The sequence below is a fragment of the Dasypus novemcinctus genome, chromosome 22, assembly GCF_030445035.2.
Source record: "Dasypus novemcinctus isolate mDasNov1 chromosome 22, mDasNov1.1.hap2, whole genome shotgun sequence".
Lineage (NCBI taxonomy): Eukaryota > Metazoa > Chordata > Mammalia > Cingulata > Dasypodidae > Dasypus > Dasypus novemcinctus.
In genome coordinates this window covers 74418076-74441403 of record NC_080694.1, presented here as the reverse complement: position 1 = coordinate 74441403, position 23328 = coordinate 74418076, and the positions used below count along the sequence as shown (strand labels likewise).

The following is a 23328-nucleotide window of genomic DNA, read 5'->3' as shown; positions in this document are numbered from 1 at the left end:
AACAGTTTTATTCCCTCAGCCCCTTTCCATGCTTATTGTTATATATATTGTATCAAAATACATCGAAACCCAGCACTACATTGTAATAGATATGGTATAATTTTGGAAATTTTCTGTTGTTATGTCTTCAAGGTCACTGATCTTTTCTTCTGCTATGTGGAATCTACCACTAATCTCATCTATCATCCAGGGAATTTTTCATTTCAGACATTGTCCTTTTCATCCCTATGAGCTTGATTTTTGTTATTTTTCACTGTCTTACATAATGTTCTGAACATACAGAATGCAGTTATGTTTTAATGTCATTGCCTGCTCATTCTAACATGTATCAGTTCTGATTTTGTTTAGATTGACTGCATTCCTCTGCTTTCCTGTTCACAGTTTCCAGTGTTATTTGCAAGTCTGTTTTTTTAACTGGATGCCAGGCATATGATTTTACCTTGTTAGCTGCTGAATATTTTTGTATTTCATAAATATTCCTGAGCTTTTGTCTCTAGACACATTAAGCTGTATGGCAGGTGTTTGATTTGGGGCATAGCAGTCGGGTTAGTCCAGGGCCTAGGTGTGACCACTGACCTGAGAGGCTTCTGAAGACTCTACCCAGTGCCCACTTAGGTTTTCCAGTCTGGCCGGTGGACCAGGCACTGCATGCAGTCCCATGGAGCAGTGGGCACAAACCTGAGGTTCTTTTGGGTGGTTCCCCCCATTCCTGGGAAGTTCCTTACACACATGCCCTGATGAGCTGAAGACCCGAGGGGAGCCCCTGCAGGCTTCCAGAGCTTTTCCTGGTCAGCTCTCTTCTCTCTGGACCTTTACCTTGTGGATTCCAGCAGTCCTGGTCTCCCCAAATCCACAACCTAGCATCCTCCACTCAGGGAGCCTGCTTGGCTCTCTTGTCTAGGACACTCCAGGAAGGAAGGTGGACAACTGGAGAACTCAACTCGTTCTTGGACCTCATCTTAGGCATCATGGTCCTAGTGCTACTTCTTGTCCAGGTTCTGAAAAATGTTTTCTTATGTTTGTTGGCAATTATATTTGTTTAAGGCAGGAAAGTAAAGCTTGTTATTGTTACTGCACATAATCCAAAGGAAAAGTCTATATGGAGGTTTTAATTCAAATTCTATTTTTTAACTTTTAAGAAGTATGTGTATATATATATTTACATATTTTATTTTTTACATATTTATGCATATATTGCAGAAGAGGTGTTATTCTTAGGTTCCCATGTTCTGCAGGAATTTTCAAGCTTGTTATCTCTTTCTTTATACATAAAAATCATGATTATGTTATTATCTATGTCTCAAAATCCTCCAAAACTGAAGTTTATGAGACTCATTTTACTATTGTCTGGTTCTTGATATTGTTGCCTTCTTCCTATTTGTACTTATACATTTCTTTCTACAAGCTGCAATTTTTCCTTGTGAAATTGTATGTAATATTTGACACATGGGTTAAACATGGATTTCTCTAGAGGTTTTTGTTTCCTCCTTCCAATATTCAGAAATATATATATTAAATTCATAGCATGAGGTTATTTAGATCTACAGGTTAGGCATATCTGGACAACAAATCCAGAGAAGGGCTGGCTGGTGGTTGCAAATTCTCTTTCCCCCAAATAAAATGAGCTCTGGTAGTACATACATGAATTCCTTAGAAAAATCTGAAATCCATCGATTGCACTAAGAAATGAGTGGAAATCCATTAAGAAAGAGTGTCACATAGCAAGAATTCAGAGAATTTATGGAAAACATTGAAGCATTTTAGAAATCCCCACCTGGCTGTACCCCATCATAGAGAAAGCACATGCATTTCCCAACATCGACAACATGATGGATTTCTTCCTTTTCATTTCCAATAAGGACTTTTTCACATGGTTTAAGCACCACGTGGGGTGATGTGCTCATCACTGGCAGACAAAGCTTCACCATCCACCTGAGCCAGGTCAGCCTGAGGAGCTTCTGATGAAACACTCGGGCTTCTCCCCAGACCCTTGTTTCAGGACATGGGGCGGGAGCTCAGAAGGCACATTCCACCACCCCAGGGAGCTGGAGCACAGACACGGGGCCTCCCTGCTCTGGGTTCTGCTCTAAAGATGGACCTGAAATCCAGCAGCTCAGCAACCCCTTGTTATGAACACAGAAACTCATGCTTTCCCAGAACTTCTGGACCCTTGTGGGGTGTCAGGAAGTTCCTGTGCACAGAGAAATTGAGGCTCCCTAGTCTATAGGCCTCCTAGATGGGGTGCCAGAGCTGTGCGGTCACTCGAGTGTGGCCCATGGATGGCTGAGGTCTTGGAGGCCCAGGGTCAGTCTTGCTCTATCCTTCCTGTAGCTAATCACACCCTGCATGACCTGTCCTCTCCTTAGGTTCAAAATAACACTTATTTGGCCTCACCCCCAAATCTGTGTCTCCAGCCCAGACACTCCTCATCTCCAGATTCATATTTCCAATGGGAACTGACAACCTCACTTACATTTCTGATGGACATCTCAGATTCAAGTTTTCCTAAACAGAATGCCTTAATGACCCTTCAACTGTCTTCCTTCCAGAGTCATACACGAGAGGAAGAAAAACCATAATCCTCCACAAAAATCACAAAATCATCAAACAAACACACAAGCAGGGGACTGGCACAGTCTCCTTCCACCCCCCGCTCTCTACAGCCATTTCCTGCCTGCACCTGCAACACTCAGCACTGCAAACACACTGGTCTGGGAAGTTTGCAGGTGAATTTATTTCCTTTCTCTTGTTTAACAATCTTCCTCTCCCACAATTGATTATTTGATCCCACCTTATAATAAGAATTTGTAAAACCAAAATCATACCAGGTTCTCATTTTCAAGAGAAGCAGGAAGGGGCAGCTCAGGGCGCCATGATGTAAGACAGGGCTGTGGACGCTCCACACCCAGCTCTCCTGAGCAGGATGGTCAGTCGGAGCAGGGAACACAGGTCAGTGTGGGGGACGTGGGGACAGGGGCAAGCTACCTCCCCATCCTCCAGTATACAACAGCAATGCAGACACACGATGCCAGCTGAGGAAGGAAAGTCTTCACATCCCAAGGAAGGGGGTCTTGAAGTCACACGAGGGGTGTGAACAGCTCTGGAATCTCTCCACCCCCCACGAGGCAGCTTTGTCACGCTACAGAAGAAAACAATCAAGAGCACGTCCAGGTCGTCTCTGTAAATGCTGACGTCATGACCAGCCCTCCACACTCCTCACGTCCATGTCCAAGGAATCCCCAGGACCCAGGCATGTCCTCTCGGCCCATCCCCTCTCCCCTTTCATGCCCCCAGGGTCTCACCTCTAGAAGCCTCGAGGGACACATCAGAGCCCTGGGCACTGTCGCTGGCTGGAGAGAAACAAACACAGGGTCTGGTCAGAGCCACAGGGAGATGTGAGTCAAGGAGTGATGGGGTGAGCTGCCCCGTGGGCTCTGTCTACACTCCCCAAAGTCTCAGCTCAGCCTTGACCCTCCACACCACCTCCCTCTCTGTCCCCCACTTACGAGCAGTCTGAGCGTAGCTCCCTCCTTTTCCACCTGTGGGAAAACAACTAGTGAGTCCAGGACACGAGGTCCTGAGAACTAGTCCTGGACCCAGGGAAGTTTCCATAACTGTGACTGCAGACCTGGGGCAGGATCAGGAAACACGAGGTGGGGGATGTGTGGGCTGGACCTTCTGCCCTTCTGGAGGTCTGTCTTCAGCAGTCCCTTCCCTCTGACTGCTGGGAACAGGGGCCTCCACGTCATCACTGGGGGACATTGTCCTACTTCTCTCACAGGTTTAGAAAGTAAGTGTAGTAACAGGCCCAGACTGGATGGGCTCGTGTGTGAGGAGGGGCTTCACGGCACCAGGAAGGGGCAGGGCACACGGCTACCCTGGTGGAAACCCCCCTGGACAAGGAACTTCAGAGTCGCCCCTTCCCTACCTCAGGTCTTCCTCCTCCAGATCAGAACTGCAGCCACCACGGACACTCCAAGGATGACCAGGGCAGTCACGATTCCCACCGTGAGGATGAGGGACCGGGAAGGCAGCTCTGAGAAGGGGGGAAGGTCAGGAACCCTGACCCCAGGCTCAGCCCTGACCCTGCTGGAGGAGCTCAGAAGGGCTCCTGCTTCCCTAGAAGAGGCCCCCACCTCGTCCCCACTTACCCTGTCTCAGGGTGAGGGGCTTGTACAGCCCCTGGTGCTGCACGTGGCACGTGTATCTCTCTTCCTCCCCAGAAGGCACCACCACAGCCGCCCACTTCTGGAAGGTTCCGTCCCCTGCAGGCCTGGTCTCCACAAACTCCGTGTCCTGGGTCTGGTCCTCTCCGTCCCGCTGCCAGGTCAGCGTGATCTCCGCCGGGTAGAAGCCCAGGGCCCAGCATTTCAGTGTGACGTGACGGTCAGGATTGAGGTGGCGGGTCACGTGTGTCCTTGGGGGGTCTGCGGGAAGGTCAGAAACTGCAGGAACTTTCCATTTCTCTCCTGGCCATTCTAGCAGCGCTCATGTGACCACCAGGAATGGACAGGGCATTTGGGGTTGGGGCGCCCCGTCCCCCCCCGTCCCCCCCCCCCCCCCCCCCCCCCCCCCCCCGGTACCTGTGCGCAGCAGTGTCTCCTTCCCGCTCTGCAGGTGTCTCTGCAGGTACTCCACGCACTCCCCCTCCAGGTAGGCTCTGCGCTGCTCTGCGTCCCCGGCCTCCTCCAACTTGCGCCGGGTGATCTGCGCCGCGGTGTCCGCCGCCGTCCAGGAGCGCAGGTCCTCGTTGAGGGCGAGGTAGTCGGCGCCGTCGTAGGCGATCTGATAGTACCCGAGGAGGAGGCGCCTGTCTGGGCCCACGTCGCAGCCAGACATCACCTGGAGGGTGTGAGACCCTTGCCCCGCCCCCGAGGTCAGCCCCGCCCACAGGCCCCGCCCCGCGACCAGCCCTTCCCTTGGCCCCACCCCGCGGGCAACCCCGCCTATTGGTTCGCTCTGCTGTCATTCCCGCCCCTCGGACCCGGCCCTCGAACAGTCCTGGCCACTTGGTCCCGCCCCCGCGTTCAGGCCCCTCCTCGTGACCCGATCCCGGACAGTGATTGGTCAGAACCTGGTTTGGTTTAAATCGAAAATGGTACCAAGTCGAAGGGAGGGGGTCCCTGGGGGGCGGGGTCCCCCCCGACGCGCGGAGCTGGGCGACCCCGGCCCTGGTGGGCAGCTGGGCGGCGCTCACCGGCCTCGCTCTGGTTGTAGTAGCTGCGCAGCGTCCACAGGTTCCCCCGCGAGTTCCGCGCGTTGTACTTGGCGTTGCGGGTGTTGAGCTCCCAGTACTCGGGCCCCTCCCGCGCCACCCACGGCGCCCGCGGCTCCATCCCCCGGCTCTCCGCGTCGCTGTCGAACCGCACGAACTGCGTGTCGTCCACGTAGGCCACCGCGATGTAGTGGGAATCCCCGCGCTCGGGCCGGGACACGGCGGTGCTGAAATACCGGAGGGAGTGGGGGCCTGGGGGGAACAGAGGGGGGGGGGCGGCGTGGGGGTCAGCGAGGGGGGCGGGGTCAGCGTGGAGGAAGAGCTTGGGGTTTAGTGTAGCGGATCAGCCGGGAGGGACTCGGCTTCTGGGGTCTTGCCCTCCCAGATCCCCTCCCCCGCTCCGGGCAGCCCCCCGCCCCCGCACTCACCCGCCCGGGTCGGGGTCAGGGCCAGGGCCCCCGAGAGCAGCAGGAGGAGGGTCCCCGGCGCCATGGCCGGACCCCGGGTCTGGAGGAACCTGAGTCCGGGCGGGGCGGGGCGGGCTTTATATCTGGGCCGCGGGGCCGGCGATTGGTTTCCCCAGAACCGGGCCCGCAATGGGAGGGCAGAAGGGCCTGACTCGGACTGGGAGAAGTGAAACTGCGGGGACCGGGGTCACCCCCTCGGCCTCCACCCCACACGCCAGCCTCGGGGGGGACCCTGAGAGAGAGACCCGGTCCTGGACTGGCCAGACCCCTCTCCTGCACCGAGCACTGTCACCCCGTCAGTGAGGCCTGGTCCTGTCTTCACAGCTTACAAATTAGTGAGGACCCCACGGAGATTTTGTTTTCGTGCATTATATCTGCTGATATTGATCACATTAGAAGTTAAACTTTAAAAATATTAATTTTAAATGACAGTAACTACTAATGATTTTAATACCTATTATTACAACTAATAATAATATGTAACTTTTCAGAGGAAAATATTGTAGTAAGAAAAGTTGATCATTTCACATTTTGCCAATCTTTTTTGTTTTAACAGAAGACTTCTAGATTTTCAAGTCTATTTCTGCATTTAATCACTTATTTTTGGTTCCTACAAAAAATTCATCCTAGTCATATATGTAGTTTGAAATGGGAGGGATATATTTAATTGTTTTTTCAGGCAATTGTTAATATTCATGTTTGATACCACTCTACACAAATGATAGTTTCTTTAAGATTGGTTGCAATATGACACCTTATTGACTATCATATTGTTAAAACAAAAATCTTGGTCTTACCCATTGATATTGTACTAATGCTTTGTTGTGTGTATGTGTGTGTGTGTTTTGTTTTGAAGTAATATATTGACACACTGAGTTATGTAGTTTCCATTATTGATTCATTTCACGACATATTCCCAAAGGTCATATGTGGCAGTTTGATATTATTTATGAATTTCAAAAAAGATATTTGCTTATGTTTGTAAACTGATCTATTCCTCTGGGTGTGATACCTTTTGATTGTATTGGATACATCTCACTAAATTAAGATTAGGGCTTTGATTCAACCATATTATTAGGGCATGTGGGGTTGAGGTCCCACCTCCTTGATGCAGGTAAAACAGACTTTCACAAGGAAGTAGAGATAGACAGAAAAAACATAGCAGAAGAGAGAACTTGATGTTGATGCTGGAGCCCCAGGGAGAGTTGAGCCATTCCCTTGATAGTTTGTAGCTGATCTTGGGAAGAGAACAAACCAGCTGAGCCTGGAAAGAAAGGAGCCCCTGGAAGAGAGATGAGCCCCGTGGCAGCCTATAGCTGAGATGGGAAGAAGCTGGACCCACAGAGACCTAGGAGGGAAGAGGAAGCCTGAACCCTTGCAGATGTCACCTGCCATCTTGTGTCAACACATGGCAACAGACTTTGGGTGAGAAAGTACCTCTTACGGTAGCTTAAGGTGGACTCTTTGGGGATTTGTGACTAAGTTTCTACTGCAAATAAATACCCTTTATAAAAGCCAACAGATTTCTGGTACTTTGCATCAGCACCCGTTTAGCTGACTAATACATCATACTTCTTACATTTAACACAGATCCCACCAAAAAGTTTGTAAGCCTTGAGATACTGGCAAGGTTAAGTTGATGATTTCATTTTGAAAATTTGATTTTCTTTTGAGAGCTTATACTTTATCACTGGCAACAAATACTGGGCAGTATTTGTTCATGCAGTGACAGACTCACATTCATTTACAAGAAAGTGCCCAATGTCCAAATACAAACAGCAATAGTTTGTCATTTTTCTTTTCAAATAAAAAGTGGTATTTCATAAAAAGGCTAGTTCTGTTCACACAAATTATTTTCCTTGAGACAAAAATGGTACTTTAGAATGCTTTCTGTGTCCTTTCCACTTCATCAGTTAGAATGTAGAAATTGTGGCAGAGGTTTCTGGAGGAAGGGTTGTAATGGTTGTGTGTGAAACAGGGTGTATTAGTCAGCCAAAGGGGTACTGATGCAAAATACCAGAAATTGGTTGGTTTTTATAAAGGTTATTTATTTGGTATAGTAGCTTACAGATACCAGGCCATAAAGCATAGGTTACTTCCCTCACCAAAGCCTATTTTCACATATTGGAGCAAGATATCTGCCGATGTCTGCAAGGGTTGAGGCTTCCTGGGTTCCTCCCTTCCAGGGTCTTGCTTCTCTCTAGGTTCAGGGTTCCTCTCTTCCCAGGGCTTGCTACTTCCTGGGCTCAGGGTTCCTCTCTTCCTAGGGCTTGCTTCTCTTTCCTCTGTGAGCTTCTCAGGGCTCCAGCTTAAGGCTTCAGCATCAAACTCCAACATCAAAAACACCCAACTCTGTCCTTTGCCATGCCTTTTATCTGTGATTCCCCCCACCAACAAGGGGTAGGGACTTAATGCCCTAATGTTGAGGTCCAACCAAAGCCCTAATCATAGCTTAATCATGTCGAGGTACAGACCAGATTACAAACATAATCCAATATCTGTTTTTGGAATTCATAACCATATCAAACTGCTACACAGTGGCTACCTCGGGCAAGCATAAAAGATGACTATGCCTATCAGGCCAACTTTTGAACCTGTGAGAGGTGAATGAAGAAAGGGAAAAGGGGATTTGAGCCAGCCCTCAAAGCAATATTTGAGCAGAGACTTACCCTCTCATATGAAGAGAAATTACACACTACTCAGGCTGCCCCTGAAGAGGTTCATAAAATATGTGATGGTTAGGCTATGTGTCAGTTCAACCAGGCAATGGTGCCCAGTTGTTTGGTCAAGCAAGCCCTGGGCTAATAGTAATAAAAGGATATTTCATAGACTTTAATCGTCAGTGAGTTGATTGCATAGATGGTTGATTACATCTACAATCAACCAAGAAGACTGTTGTCAGCAATGAGTGATGCCTTATCCAATTATTTGAGGGCCTTAAAAGGGGAAGTGATGTCAGTATTCAGAGAATTCCCAGCTCTACTTTGGACAGCAGCATCTCCTGTGAACTCATCAAGGACCTTCTTCAGAGCCCCTGGTTTGTAGCCTACCATTCAGAATTTGGACTTGTGCACCCCCATGTTTGCGTTACAGAATTTTATAATATCTCATACTACTTACAGATATCTCCTGTTGGTTTTGTTTCCCTAGAGAACATTGACTAATACAGCTTGGTATCAGGAGTGGTTCTTGAGGAACAGAATCTTAAAAATGGGATTTCTGAAGTGGTTCTGCAATTTTTGCCATCTGTCTTTCCTCTGATTGGATTCAAGAGCACTAATGACTCCATCTCTAATATTCAAGAGGTCACTGACAGTCCCTTGCATGAGTTGGCAATGGAGATATGCCAAATATCACTACCAAATATGACTACTTCCATGCTTATAAGAGGCAGGGATTTTGTGGAGTCAAAAGTTACAGTGATGTTGATTGGCTGTTCCTAAATACATTGGATACAGTTACAAAAGAAAGGGATGAACTACAATCTTCAAATTTTCAACTTAAACCCCTTGTGAATGATGTGAAAGTTTCCATATGTGTTCAGAAAGAAAATCTTGTTTCATGTAGCCACAGACTTGAGATGTCTGAAAGTCAGATTCAGAGTCTCATTGTACCAGTAGCAGAGTTACAACAGAAACTAAAATCTCAATCTTGCAGTGAGTCTGCTATCAAAGTGAGGCCATTGATTGGAAAGGAGTGAACCCTGAGGATTGGTGTGGAGAAATATGGGATGATGATATTGGTGGGGACAATGAAACCCTAAATTCTGTTGAGATGTTGCCAGATAAGCCTGTAATGGTCTGGCCCTGTGGAGACCACACAATGTCAAACATGTATTAGCCAGCCTCCAGCTTGCCCCAGGGAATTCGCACCTCCTCCCAGCCCAGAGGCGGGTATCTGCACTGCCCAACCTCCACCCTGCCCTGAGGAGTCTGCCATCCAACCCCTGCCAAAGAGATTAATCTTGTCTCACCAGATGAAACTGCAAGGGAAAACTCTGAGGCCAGTAGCTTGCAAAGCATTTCTTATCCACTCCCACCACCCTGCTTCTCTTCAAGACCTGTTACTAGACTAAAATCACAAGTCCCCAAAGGTGAAGTACCAAGTGTGACCCAGAAGGAAGTATGCTACACTCTAAAAGACCTGCATGAGTTTTCCAATTTATATACACAGAAATCAGGGAATATGTGTGGGAATGGGTATTGAGAATATGGAATAATGGTGGAAGGAATATAACATTTGATCAGGCTGAATATAAGAAGAAATCAACTAAGCAGGAATTCTGAACTCAATGTTGTAGCTTGAGGGGTTAAAGGGACTCTAACTGTTTGGATAGCTGCCTGAAACAGACCAATTGATGGCCAAGAATGTCTGAGATCAAGATGTCTGATTTACCCCAGTATACTGTAGAAGGGGAAATTCAAGGGCTTAGAAAGACTGGGGTGCTAAAATGGATTTACCATTTAAGACCTGCCTGCCCACCTCAGAAATGCCCAGAGGACCCACCTTTAACCAGGACTGTGAGTAATAAATTTGTTCTTCCCTGAAGAACTCTGTGGTTGCTCTTTTCTGCAGTCCAGATATTACCATGGGAGCTGCTATCATGGAACTAGAAGCCTTAAACATATGGGGATGATCTCAGTCTGGTAGAAGCCAAGTAGCAGCACTTAATCACCAAGGTGTGTGTGGCTACTGCAATGAACAACTCTTTTTTTTTTAAAGATTTATTTTTATTTATTTCTCTCCCCTCCCCCACACCCCAGTTGTCTGTTCTCTGTGTCCATTTACTGCATGTTCTTTTTGTCCACTTCTGTTGTCAGCGGTATGGGAATCTCTGTTTCTTTTTGTTGCATCATCTTGCTGCGTCATCTCTCCATGTGTTTGGTACCATTCCTGGGAAGGCTGCAGTTTCTTTTGTGCTGGGTGGCTCTTCTTACAGGACACACTCCTTGTGTGTGGGGCGCCCCTACACAGGGGCCACCCCTATGTGTCAGGTCACTCCTTCCATGCATCAGTGCTGTGTGTCGGCCAGCTCCACATGGGTCAAGAAGGCCCGGGGTTTGAACCACAGATCTCCCCTGTCATAGATGGCCACCCTATCCACTGGGCCAAGTCTGCTTCCTTGGCTACTGCAATGAAAGGCAGACTGAAAAGAGCAATCAAAAAGTGTGAGTCACACAGAACTATGGTGTTGGCTAATAGATTATGGAGTACCTAGAATTGAAATAGATGGGCAGTCTACTAAATTCCTACTTGATGTGTATAAGTGGAAGAGTTCTAGATTGAGTGAACAAAATGCTACCTTGAACTACAGATGCAGAGAATCATGGCCCCTTAATTCCCAGACCTGAGAGTGTTTACAGACCCAGATCCCCTTGAGTGAGGAGAAGGCCAGGTCCCCTTATGGAAGGGTCATTACACTGTCAAAACTTTATACTGTTTATCTTCCTCCCAGTTTTTCCCAAAGAGACCTACTGCCTTTTATCAGGGCACCTGTGCATGGGGAAAAGGAAATGATCAGACATTTCAGAGATAATTAGACACTGGCTCAGAAGTAACATTAATTGTAGGAGACTCAAAACATCACTGTGGACCACCAGAGTAGGGGCTTATGGAGATCAGGTGATCAATGGAGCTTTAGCCCAGGTCCATCTCACAGTGAGGAGAGTGGGTCCCCTGACTCATTCTATGGTATTTCCCCAGTTCCAGAAAGCACAATTGGAATAGACATACTCAGTAACTGGCAGACCCTGACTTGTGTAGTGAGGGCTATTACGGCAGGAAAGGACAAGTGGAAGCCAGTAGAACTGCCCCTACATAGCAAAATAGTAAATGAAAAGCAATACCAGATTCCTGGAGGGATTGTGAGATTGGTGCCACCATTGAGGATTTGAATGATTCAGGGGTGGTGATTCCCCATTCAACTCTCCTATTTGGCTTGTGTAGAAAACCGATGGATCTTGGAGAATGACAGTAGATTATCATCAACTTAATCAGGTGGTAACTCCAATTGCTGCTGCTGTCCCAGATGTGGTATCATTGCTTGAGCAAATCAACATGTCACATGGTATGCAGCTATTAATCTAGCAAATGCTTTTTTCTCAATTGCCATTAGTAAGGACCACCAGAAACTGTTTACTTTTCAGCTGCCAAGGCCAGCAGTATACCTTCCCTGTTCTGCCTCAAGGGTATATCAACTCTCCAGCCCTATGTCATAATATTGTCCATGGGGACCTTGATTGTCTCTCCCTCCCAGAAGATATCACATTGTTCCATTATATTGATATCATGTTGTTTGGACCTAGTGAACAAGGCATAGCAAACACTCTAGACTTATTGGTAAGGGATTTGCATGAGAGAGGATGGGAGATAAATCCAACAAAAAAATACCTGGGCCTCCACCTTGGTGACATTTCTAGGTGTCAGTGGTGGGGGGCATATAAAGTGAAGGAAAAGGTTTTGCATCTGACCCCTCCTATGACCAAAAAAGAGGCACAATGCTTCATTGTTCTCTTTGGATATGAGGGCACTTGATGGGGTTCCATCACAAGCCCGACTCTGTTCTCTTTCTCTTCTGCATTCAGAGTCTGAGGGAAGTGTGATACAGATGTTTTCTTTGAGTTCCTGGATTCATCAGAAAGTCTCACAGCAGGACATAAAATTAAGGGAACTACCCCTGGGAAGTTCAAAACATGAATTTCAAGAAAGGATAAGCATGAATAAAAGACCAGTAAAATATCCCATCAATAATCTTTTATATTGCCTAAATGCTGAAATAATTTATATTTTGGGTGCATTTGTTTAAATAAAATATATTCTTAAAATTGATTTTGGACAAAGTGGCAAGAATGAGTGACAGAGGTGTGATGCATGGAGGAGTCAGCTGAAGCCCTGTGAAAACAGGAGAGGCATGGCATGGGGTCCAGATTTCTAGTAGCTGCTAGAAGACGTAAGAATCACATCTTCCCCACTGACAGGAGGGAGGTACATTAGTGGAGGCCGCCAACCCCACAGGAATGTATGGAAGCGACTGGACATCCAGGGAAACTGTGAAGGGACTAGGGGTCCTAGGTGCGTGGGGAAAAGAAAGTGGGAAACCAGGGACAGCTGGGATGGGGGAGAGTGGACATAGCATTTCCCTTCATCCATTCATTCAATCATGCTCCCCCTTGTCCACCCTTCCATCCAATCATGCTTCCCTTTATCCATCCATCCATCCATCCATTCATTCATCCAATCAAGTTTTCCTTTGTCCATTCATCCATCCATCCATTCATCCAATCAAGTTTTCATTTGTCCATCCATCCATCATCTATCCATGCATGCATGCATCCATCCAATCATATTTCCCTTTGTCCCTCCATCTATCCCTCTATGTATCGACCCATCCTTCTATCCATTGCTTCAACTAACATATGGGGAGACCTCATCTGGGGCAGGCATAGTGCCCATAAGTGAGTGGTAACTAAACAGGCTTAGAGCTGTGCTGTCTAACACATGTGGCCATTGAGCACTAGAAATCAGGCATGTGTGACTGAGGCACTGGCATTGTAAAACTTTATTTAATTTTAATTAACTTCAATTTAAAAACAAAACAACAAAAAGTATTTTCCCTTAAACTCAGCTTTTTTTTAGTAACCAAATATATTTTAATAAATATAACACATGGTGACTATAAAACTCAGCTTTATTGGTTTGCTAAGACTACATTTTACTTTAACTGCTGAAAACTGAACATCAGCTTGGAGATACTGTATTAGTCCACCAAAAGGGGTGCTGATACAAAGTACCAGAAATCTGTTGGCTTTTATCAAGGGTTTTTATTTGGGGTAAAAGCTCATAGTTACGAGGTCCTAAAGACTCCAACTCAGGATTACTTTTCTCACCAAAGTCTGCTGCTACGTGTTGAAATGAATCAAGATGGCTGCCCATCTCTGCGAGGTCTCAGCCTTCCTTCATCCTCTCGGGGCTCCGTGGTCCCCGCTTCTTCTGATCCTAGCTGTGGGCTGGCATAGGGCTCGTTTCTTTCAGGGCTCAGCTGCTCTGCTATCTTCAAAAGGTCAGCTGCAAAATATCAGGTGACTCTAGGACCAAAACTGGCAGAGCTCTCTCTCTTCTGTGCCTACTCTGTGTTCTCCTTCTGTCTGTCTTCTTGAATGAGTGTCTATTTTATCAGCCCTCCAAGGGGGTGGGGACTCGACCTTGAGCTGCCCTAATGACGTAGTGGAATGCAAGCCCTAATCTTGATTTAATCAAGTAAAAGTAAAACCTTCGAATTTAGTATGATCAAAGGGTATTACTCCCAGAGGAACAGACCAGTTTACAAATATAATATCTTTTCTTTTGCAATTCATGAATAATATCAAACTGCTACACATACAAAACATGCAAACTATTCCAGGAGCAATAGTTATATTGAACACATGTTCAAATGAGGCTATTTTGGATATTTTGGGTTAAATAAAATTCATTGTTGAAATTGAAAAAAATTACTTTTGCCTGTCAACTTTTTATTTTTTTAATGCCGCCTGTAGAATATTTAGAACTACATATATGGTTCACATTGATCTTTTTGGTCAGCAATGTTCTAGAAGCTTAATAAGTTTAGCTCTTTTGTTTACATCTATGATTCATTTCAAGTTAGTGTTTGTGTATTGTGTGTATTCTTTTCCTTTTGTATGTCAGTTTGTTTGAAAAGATGATGAATGACAGAGAAGTATTGCTGAGACCAGCTCTACATGAGGAACGCTCGAATGAAAGGCATCGCAGAACTTAAGAAAGAGACACAGGAGTAGGAAAAGATGGGAGCAGGGACTCAGGGTCTCAAGGATGAAGAGCCCGGACCCAAGCTTCATGTATTGACTATCTCAGGGACGGGAGTACAGGTACTTTTTTATTCTTTTTTATTAATGGACCCATCAGAGATTTTTAAAAATCCATTTAAATACAAATATGGAAATCATAGTCTGGTTGGGCATTATTTTCTGCAGTTTTAGAACAATTTTTCACTCACAGATTCAAGGTTACAATGGCCTTAAAAATATCCAAAAGAAAAGACCGGCATGAAGTACAATTACACAACAGCTGGTGTACTCAAGTGGTTATTTTTCTTTTCTCTGTTTCTCAGATTTCCTATAACGTGACATAATTTCTATAATAAAAACTATAAGTTAAGAAAAGCTGACATTACAAGGCATAGTTGACTTTCTGAAACAACTCAAACAGATATGCGAGCAGGAGTCGTCCGCTTGCCGTAAGCAGCTGCTGGATGGACGGCCGGGGCTCCTGGGCGATTTCAAGGTGAAGCTTCCCAGGAGCATTTCGGCCTTGCTGTCGCAGGCTCCCAGCCAGGCATGCCTGACAGGCACGGATTTCCACGCTTTCATGAGCTTTGTGTGCCCAGGGAATGCCAAAGCACTTTTGGAATCTGCATTTTGTCGTATGGTGAGAAAAGCGAGGTTCACACAGAAGTACCAAAGCAGCCGCTGTGGACAACCAAACCTCACTGGCATTCTGGCAACCGAGGGGCTGAGGGAAAGACTAGGCAATCCCCCTTTTTCAAATTACATTTCATATACTCAAGTATGTTCATTTTAAGAACAGCTACGTGTGCACAACACGGAGCAGATCCCGCGCCCGCCGGCAGCTCAGACCCTCTCCCAATCTTTGCAGGTGTTTGCGGCAGTGAACCAAAATCTGTACCTAAAATACATGTAAAACCCTTACTTTTAAACAGCCTCGTGGACATTCCAAACTAGTAACTTCACCGAGAGAAGGAATATCTGCCGTGGGCCGGGGTCCACGCCGCGGCATGCTCCGGGGGTCAGGGCTGCTGTTTGCCTGCGGGCAGTGGGGATTTACGCAGAGCGGGCCTCGCAGTCCGCTGCGGACAGCCTCGCTGTTGGACCGCTTGTGCGAGCGCAGCAGGTGGGCCAGGGCCGTGAGAGCATTGCATCTGCATTAAGAGATCCCGCTCTTCTGATGTGCTCCACTCCACACTCTTTTGCTAAAATCTGAGAGTATTCCATCCAGTTCATACAGCGTTTCAGCGTGATCACTGGTAAACGCGACTGGAACCGCAAGGATGCTGGTACCACTCTCCCCGCCCCTGCTCCTGCCCCAGAGCCCTTTGCTCTGCTCATCTGTCTGAGGAGCCAGGCGGGGCATCGGGCCAGCCTTGGACCACCAAACCGGCTGCAAGCTTATCCGTGACTCCCTGGACTGCAGCGCCCACCTCCTGAGGATCGGGGTCCTCTCGGTTGACCGCAGACACCGGCCGTGAGTGAGCAGAGAAGGAATGGCCACCTCGCTTCTCTTCTCCAGTGGAAAATGGTCCAGGTTTTCCCCACGTGGTCTGGAAGCCCTGGATGAGGAAGGTGCGAGGGCCACCTGCCCATACCGCTCCAATTCTTTCCCGTGCCGTTGTAGCATCTCTAAGTGGCCTTTAAGCCACTGCCTGTGGCGAAGCAGCTGTACTGTGGTGTAGCAGGTGTACTGAGGTAGAGCAGCTGTACTGTGGTGTAGCAGGTGTACTGAGGTAGAGCAGCTGTACTGAGGTGGAGCAGGTGTACTGTGGTGGAGCAGCTGTACTGTGGCAGAGCAGTTGTACTGTGGCAGAGCAGCTGTACTGAGGTGGAGCAGCTGTACTGAGGTGAAGCAGCTGTATTGAGGTGGAGAAGCTGTACTGTGGGTACTGAGTGAAAGCAAGTGCCTGTTCAGCCCACCCTCTCCATCTCCCCAACTACCTCTTCCCTTAAAGGATGGACATACCGAAATCCAATGCAGTATTTGTGGTGTCTCTTCTCTGGCTTCTCTGGCTGAACCTCTTCTCTGGTTGTGGTTTGACGCGTTGGGCCGTCACCTCCACCGCTGGCAGGTGCCCGAGCCGCTGTGCCCCATCCTGGGGCGGAGCAGGGTGTCTGGCTCGCAGCGCCGCAGCCGATTTGCGCCCACCTAAAGCGCTCGGGAGCGCCGGGGCCAGGCGCTGACGTCCTCCCGCCGTGGCGCCTTGGGCGCGGGCCACGCCAAGTCCCACCCCGAGGGCCCGCCCGCAGCCTACGCAACCCTCCCGCAGTCCCCGCCTTTTTATTATTTGGTAACGTTTTGCCAGAGTAATCACTTCCACGTCCTTCCCACGCCGTTCAAGGTTCGAATGTTTCTTTCTGCAAACAGCTGTGGGTTGTTCAGGACAGAGTTCCGTCTTGAAAGGACCTGATGCTCTAAGGCCCCTTGCCTCATTTGCGGCATGAAACATTCTACCTTTCAACCATTTCTCCACGTTTCCGCCTTTTTGGTTTTGCTAAGAAATGAATGCAGCTCGCGGTTTCTTGTTGTGTTAATCCCCAGGAGGGTTTGTGTGCATCTGAGTACTAAACACCTACAAAACAGACAGGAACCGATAATTAACACACCTCCTAGAAGACCCTCCCCAACCCTTGTCCATATCATAGGGCTCAGGGATATGAATCCATCCGCAATTCCTGCCATAGTTTGTGAGGCAGGAAGCAGTTGCAAATGAGCATGTTGAATGCTTGTTACTTGGGCTTGTAATTGAGAAATATCTAAGCTTAAATTGTCTCTGACCACGCAAGTGAAGTTTCACTAATTCCTAAGGAATATCACTGCTAGTGTATACACGGAGGTCACACAAAAACTAGATACATTCCAAAAACATTGCAGGTGTCAAGGCATATTTACAGTTTGTAATTCTTCCAAGCTTAGAACAGCTTTTTATACATAATCCATAACTGCAGTAGATTATACAACAACAAACAATAAGACTTCCAACTAGCAGACATTGAGTGAGTAGACTTTCATTTCTCATGGGCTTAAGATTCCCAACCAACAAGGCTATGTAAGGGGGTACTCGATCAAAAATGACCTCATTTCCCCCAGTTCATATAGTTTGAGGCATAGGCAGTGACAAATTACTGTTAGTCCCCCATTTTGGGCTGTGGGGCACCTGGAAGTTTAACTCATTATTTCAATGCCTTCCTTGGTCCTGCTCTTTGCATTTTCATTGCACCTGGGGCCACAACTCAGTGCTGAATTTAAACTTAGTCCATTGTTGTGAGGATTCATTTTTTAGATAGAAAATAAAAGCTGGCTTGTTATAAGAGTCCTAATGCGATGTCTGTAGCAGTGAAAGCATACCTTGCCCCTTCCAAGAGCAGGAGGGGGCTGATGTCACAGCCATTGAAGTGAGCATTAAGGACCCCCTTGGGTGAAGTCCATGAGCTGTTGGCAAGTAACAGGCAGCTGGAACTGCCGGGCTAGGCACCACACGGTCTGGTACTCACCACATTCGCCTTTCTGGTGGAGCCGCTCTGCTTCTCAGGTCTCCATGGTATGGCTCTGGATCTTCATGAAGACATCTGCCTCAACAGTCCTAAGTAAGATGTTAGAGGAGTGGGCAGGGACATGATAGACAGTTCCCTGTCACTGCTGGCAGGCGTCCCAGATGTTCTTCCACAGATCTCTCCCGCATAGAGGGTGATTCACAACAGTCCATCATTTCTGTCTCGCTTTTAGTATTTGCAATCCATCAGTAGGTAGGGATGGAAGTTTTCAGAGTAACTGGACACTATTGGGTTAAATCTTTCACCTTCAGCAGGGCTTCTTATGCTGCACACAATTGCTTTTTTATATTGTACTTTTGGCTCCTTCCCAGGATTGTGACTGAAACCCAAGGGCTACAGTTTAGAATGCTGCCTCTGCCACAAAGCCCACCCAAAGCCAATATTGGCGCTGGTCATATCCAATTCACAGGCTAAGTCAATGTCCATTTTCTCTCTCCCCCTTTTTTTTTTTTTTGAGATTTTTATTCATTTATTTATTTCTCTCCCCTTCTCCCCCCGCCCCCCAGTTGTCTGCTCTCTGTATCCATTTGCTTTGTGTTCTTATGTGTCCACTTGTTTTCTTGTCAGTTGCATCAGGAGTCTCTGTCTCTTTTTGTTGCTTCATCTTGCTATGTCAGCTCTGTGTGTGTGGCTCCACTCCTGGGCAGGCTGCACTTTTTTCACGCTGGGTGGCTCTCCTTATGGGGCAAACTCCTTGTGCATGGGGCTCCTCTATGTGAGGGGGTCAACCCTGCATGGCACAGCACTCCTTGCGCGCATCAGCACTGCACGTGGGCCAGCTCACCACATGGGTCAGGAGACCCTAGGTTTGAACCCTGGACCTCCCATGTAGTAGGTGGATGCTCTATCCATTGGGCCAAATCTGCTTCCCTCCCTCCCTTATTTTTTAAAGCAGCCTGCTGGAGGTCCTCCTATTCCCATGAAGGACCTTTCCCAGTTACACATACAATTGTTTTAATATTTGACCGAAATGAGGGATGAAAGATTGTTAGTATTCCAGCAGTATTACACACTCCATTAACATGAGGAAACATTGTGCTTTATCAATTACAGAAGAGGGTTTAGTTTTGTCTTACCCAACCAAACAACATTTAGGAATTTGATAGAGCAGCAGGGTCCTTGCAGCCTGTTCCAATTGTATGCCTAATCAGGCTCTTAAGATAAGGTACTATTGTCTGTGATGTTTCTTTTCATTTTGAAAAAAGGATTACTGTTTAATATAAAGTCATCAGTAGGGTTTCAGCCACAGATTTCTTTTTCGCAGCCAGATTCTTTGCCACCAGACCATGAAAGATGATTGGGCCATACACAGCCTTGGAGAAGCACTGCAAAATCCATCACTGGATTTTCCACAGGTAGGAACTTATAACATATTAAAGGAACTTAACTAGTTTATTACTTTATATTTTTTAAAGTAAAAGAATAAATCTTTTGCAATAGTTTGAAATAAAAATATACTTTTCAGGATTTGACTTTAGGAAAGCAGGTTTGAACACTATATTCTTTTAAAAGTGATGACATGTTTCTTTTTTAAAAAATAAGGAAATGATAAGGTTAAAGTATAAGAAGCTATTTTGATAAAACACGCTTTTTTGGTATACTGATTATTCAGGAGAAAAACTCTTTATAAACTTTTACTACAACAGAATAATGACTTGAGAAAAATGGAGAAATAACAAAGTTTAACTTTGTATTAGTATACTATTTGCTATTAAAGTTTTAAAATATTAATAGACCCATCAAATTTTACTTAACTTGAACCATAAAAATCCCTTTTCTGCACACTTTCTGCACTTTCTGTATCCAGGTTTTGTCTGAAATTTTACTTTTTTAATAACCAATCATTTTATCTTAGGACAAAATTATTTTCTGTTTCTGTAATAGTAAAAACACATTCTATACACCCTACAGCATACAATTACCACTAACACTAAACAAACTTGTTAAAATAATGATTCAGTTTGATTATATGCAAATATAACTTTTCTTTATTTCAAATATCTAGTAGCATGCAATACCAGAAACCATCTTTTAGAAATGGGTTGGCAGGGGAGGCTGGCTGCCAACAAGTTTTCCTGGTATAAAATTACTTTTTGGTATTATTATCAGTTCAGTTTTTGTTTAATAATGACTTCTTGGAATTAGCCGTTTACACACTTTAATTCAAACAATGCTTCCACAAACGTCTTATAATTATTTATAACCATATAGACTATAATTATTTTATTTTAAGACAAACTTCACCTTCACAGAACACGTTCCCTTACTTAATGTTACCACAATACCTTCTACAACTTGCCATATGCAGTCAAGTTTTGTCCTACATATTTTCATTTTGATTTTATGAAAACTAGCCATCTTATTTTAGGATAAAACATAATTTTTTGAACAAAACTATTAAATTTCAGTCAGCACTTCCACAAAGTTTTTACCTTTTTTAATATTCATTTACATTTTACATCCTTCATTTTATCCTGTGAAGAAAATAAACTATGCAATTCAGTTTAGGCAAGAACTATTTTTTTATGGAAAGACTTATAGTAATTTCATTAATCAAGACTTATGATTTCTATCATTGTAGAGATCTTATTAACATTGAAACTTATGTATTTTTTTTTGAAGGTTTTTAAAGTAACATTTTTTTTTTCAAACTTTTAATTGTGCAATATAGAAAACTGAAAAGCACAAGAAGCAAAGAACACAAAAGTCATCCAGAATCACAAGCAGTTTAGTTTGACATAACCTTTAGGTCCTGTGTGTGTATAGACACAACGGAGCATACATTTTTATCTAGTCAAGATCTCACAGAATGTATCATGCTTTATCACACATCATGAATATTTACCAACTCACAGCCCCAAAGCCATGAGATATTGTGATGACCAAGAATATATGACACCATCTCAGCGGGAAAAAAATGTATTCCTTTCTTGGGGACAAAAATATCAACAGGCCTCTATAGATACTGGCAGAATTACAAATACTGTGCTCCCTTAATAATGCTCAAGTTAAAGTGAGACAAAAGCAAGAGTACAATAAGTATAATGCTTCTAAGAAAATTCATTATCAGATCTATATTGAATTATTAGCAAGAACATATGTTTCTATTGAATTAACAATGTTTTCCTATGATATAGCCAAGAGATGCTCACACACTGTTAGCTTCAAATGGAAATATGAACACATCTGCATATACCCCTCCCCCTGCCCTTCTGCAGCCAATTTAATGAACAAGTCCTGGTGCATACTGCTCAGAGGTGGTTTAACAATTCCACGTCAAAAATGCTTCTATTAACTAAAAAAAAAAAAAAAGATACTTATAAATTCATTAATTCACTAGCTCTACATTTTATCATACATTGTCACCTCAAGATATCTAAAAAGCTTAGATGTGAAGTAAAGTATGAACCATATCTGCAATTAACACAGGTATTTTTACCAAAAAATGTACTTATAGAACTATGGTTATAATCTACAACTGTCTTCTAGATATAGAGTACTACCAAGGAGCCCTTTCCTTTGCCCTTCCTCATCTTCCTCACCCACCATTTCAAGGTGGATGGACAGAGGTCACTCCCAGAAGACAGTACATCCTAAAACTAACACAAGAACCTTTATATAGGGATTATTTTACTACCTCTATTTTTTACATGCTTTGGACATTAAGTCTTGTCCTGTAATACACAGTAATAACTAAAATGCCTAGAGAACAATGGTCAGACAATCTGAACTTGTCTCACAACTCACAGGCAAAGAACCTTCCCTGGGCACTTCCTTCCCTGCCCCCACCACCACCCCATCAGCATCCTGCTCCAAGACATCTAGTTTAACAATCCCATTCCCCAAATAGTCATTCCTACGTATTAACAGAAAACATATCTGAAGTATTGTTTTACACTTTCTACTTTAACATGTTGTTTACTTCTAAACATCTAGAAAGACTAGCTGTTTCAAGCACGGACTTAAGCTTGTCCACAATACACACAGTAGCACTGAATAAACCGCACACATAATAAAGGATATAACCCAAAAATGTCTTCTTAAAAGGAACATTCCGGCCTATAATCCTTCCCCTTCTGACCTCTATCAACTTAGTGGTTTGCATTTGCAATGCTTAGAGGGGATTTTTTTTTTTTTGAACAATTTTGCTTTCACAAATTTAATTCTGTCGTTTTCAACAGTCTTCCCTATGAATTTTAACAAAAAAAAAAAGTACAAAATGCATTAGTTTACTAACTCTACTTCTGTAATACACTGGCAACCTCTTTAACATCTAGAAAGACTAGATGATATAACATTAGGACTAGTTTGTCCATTATATACACTATTTACACAGAAAAGTAAAAGAAAATGCACAGAACACAGATGATGGTTTATCTTATCTAACTACAGACTTACTGCCTTAGAGCACTTGGCACTTCCTTCCCCCTCCTCCCTGAAACAGCACATAGTATGTAACTGCTGTGGAGGTGCTGTAACCACTCCATTTCCAAAAGATCTTTCATATGAAATTTAACAAAACAATATCTACAATGTTATTTCACTACCTCTACTTTTAACATACTTTGTGCACTTCTAAACATCTAGGAAGTCTAGATGTTTCAAATAAGGACTTAATTCGTCCACTATATACACAGTAGTGTTAAATAAACTATACACATGTAACAATGGTTAAATATAAATGGTATTAATATAAGTGCTTATTTAATTTTTGGCCATTTGACTAGAACTCTTTTAGAAATTTTTATCTATCAATTTATATTACCATCTGGAGGTATGAAAATATACTCTGACATTGGACAAACAGACAAACACAAATACAGTTACAACACACCAACAGAAACATAAAATTTACTAATTTGACCCATAATTCTTGCTTTTTTGATAAAGCTGTTTCCAAGCCCTCCATCATTTCACATCTTTGATTTTACTGTTCTTAAGAGTTCTTCTGGAATCCATGTTGCCTATAACATGCAAGCTTGTTCTTGGAAACACTTTTATTAGTAATCAGCAACCAGTTAGGATAACTTGAGCAGCATAAATGCAGTTAAGCTCTTATTTAGCAGTTTAGACAGACAGTTAACACACATTTTTTGGATTACTACTTTTCAAGACTATACTGAAACTTGAAGTTCATGAGTTAGCTATTGATTCAAAACCAAAAATTCCTTTTAACATCTTGATAAAAATTCTGTACTAATTTTATTAATTTGGCCAAATAGGCCCAATCAGAATCAGCATGGAAACAAAACAGAGCACCAATGTTGCCATGTTTTCCTCTTCTTCC

At 44.6% G+C, this 23328-nt stretch overlaps 1 protein-coding gene across 3 annotated transcripts in view; it reads right to left on the bottom strand.

Moving 5' to 3' along the window:
- LOC101442557 (saoe class I histocompatibility antigen, A alpha chain-like) overlaps positions 1 to 23328 on the bottom strand; it is a 1048500-nt gene that overhangs the window by 942341 nt on the left and 82831 nt on the right. The window contains exons 1-8 of one of the 3 annotated variants that reach the window (XR_011647109.1): positions 5644 to 5771; positions 5198 to 5467; positions 4584 to 4859; positions 4152 to 4427; positions 3629 to 4036; positions 3507 to 3539; positions 3303 to 3350; positions 1724 to 3139 (exon numbers count right to left, since the gene is read on the bottom strand). Coding sequence is in view for 1 of the 3 variants with exons in the window: in XM_071211050.1 (XP_071067151.1) it covers positions 4584 to 4814 (231 nt within the window). In the remaining 2 variants the exon portion in view is untranslated. Of the gene's footprint in view, positions 1 to 1723; positions 3140 to 3302; positions 3351 to 3506; positions 3540 to 3628; positions 4037 to 4151; positions 4428 to 4583; positions 4860 to 5197; positions 5468 to 5643; positions 5772 to 23328 lie in introns of those variants that run through there. The other 2 variants (XR_011647108.1, XM_071211050.1) reach the window with 2 other exon arrangements.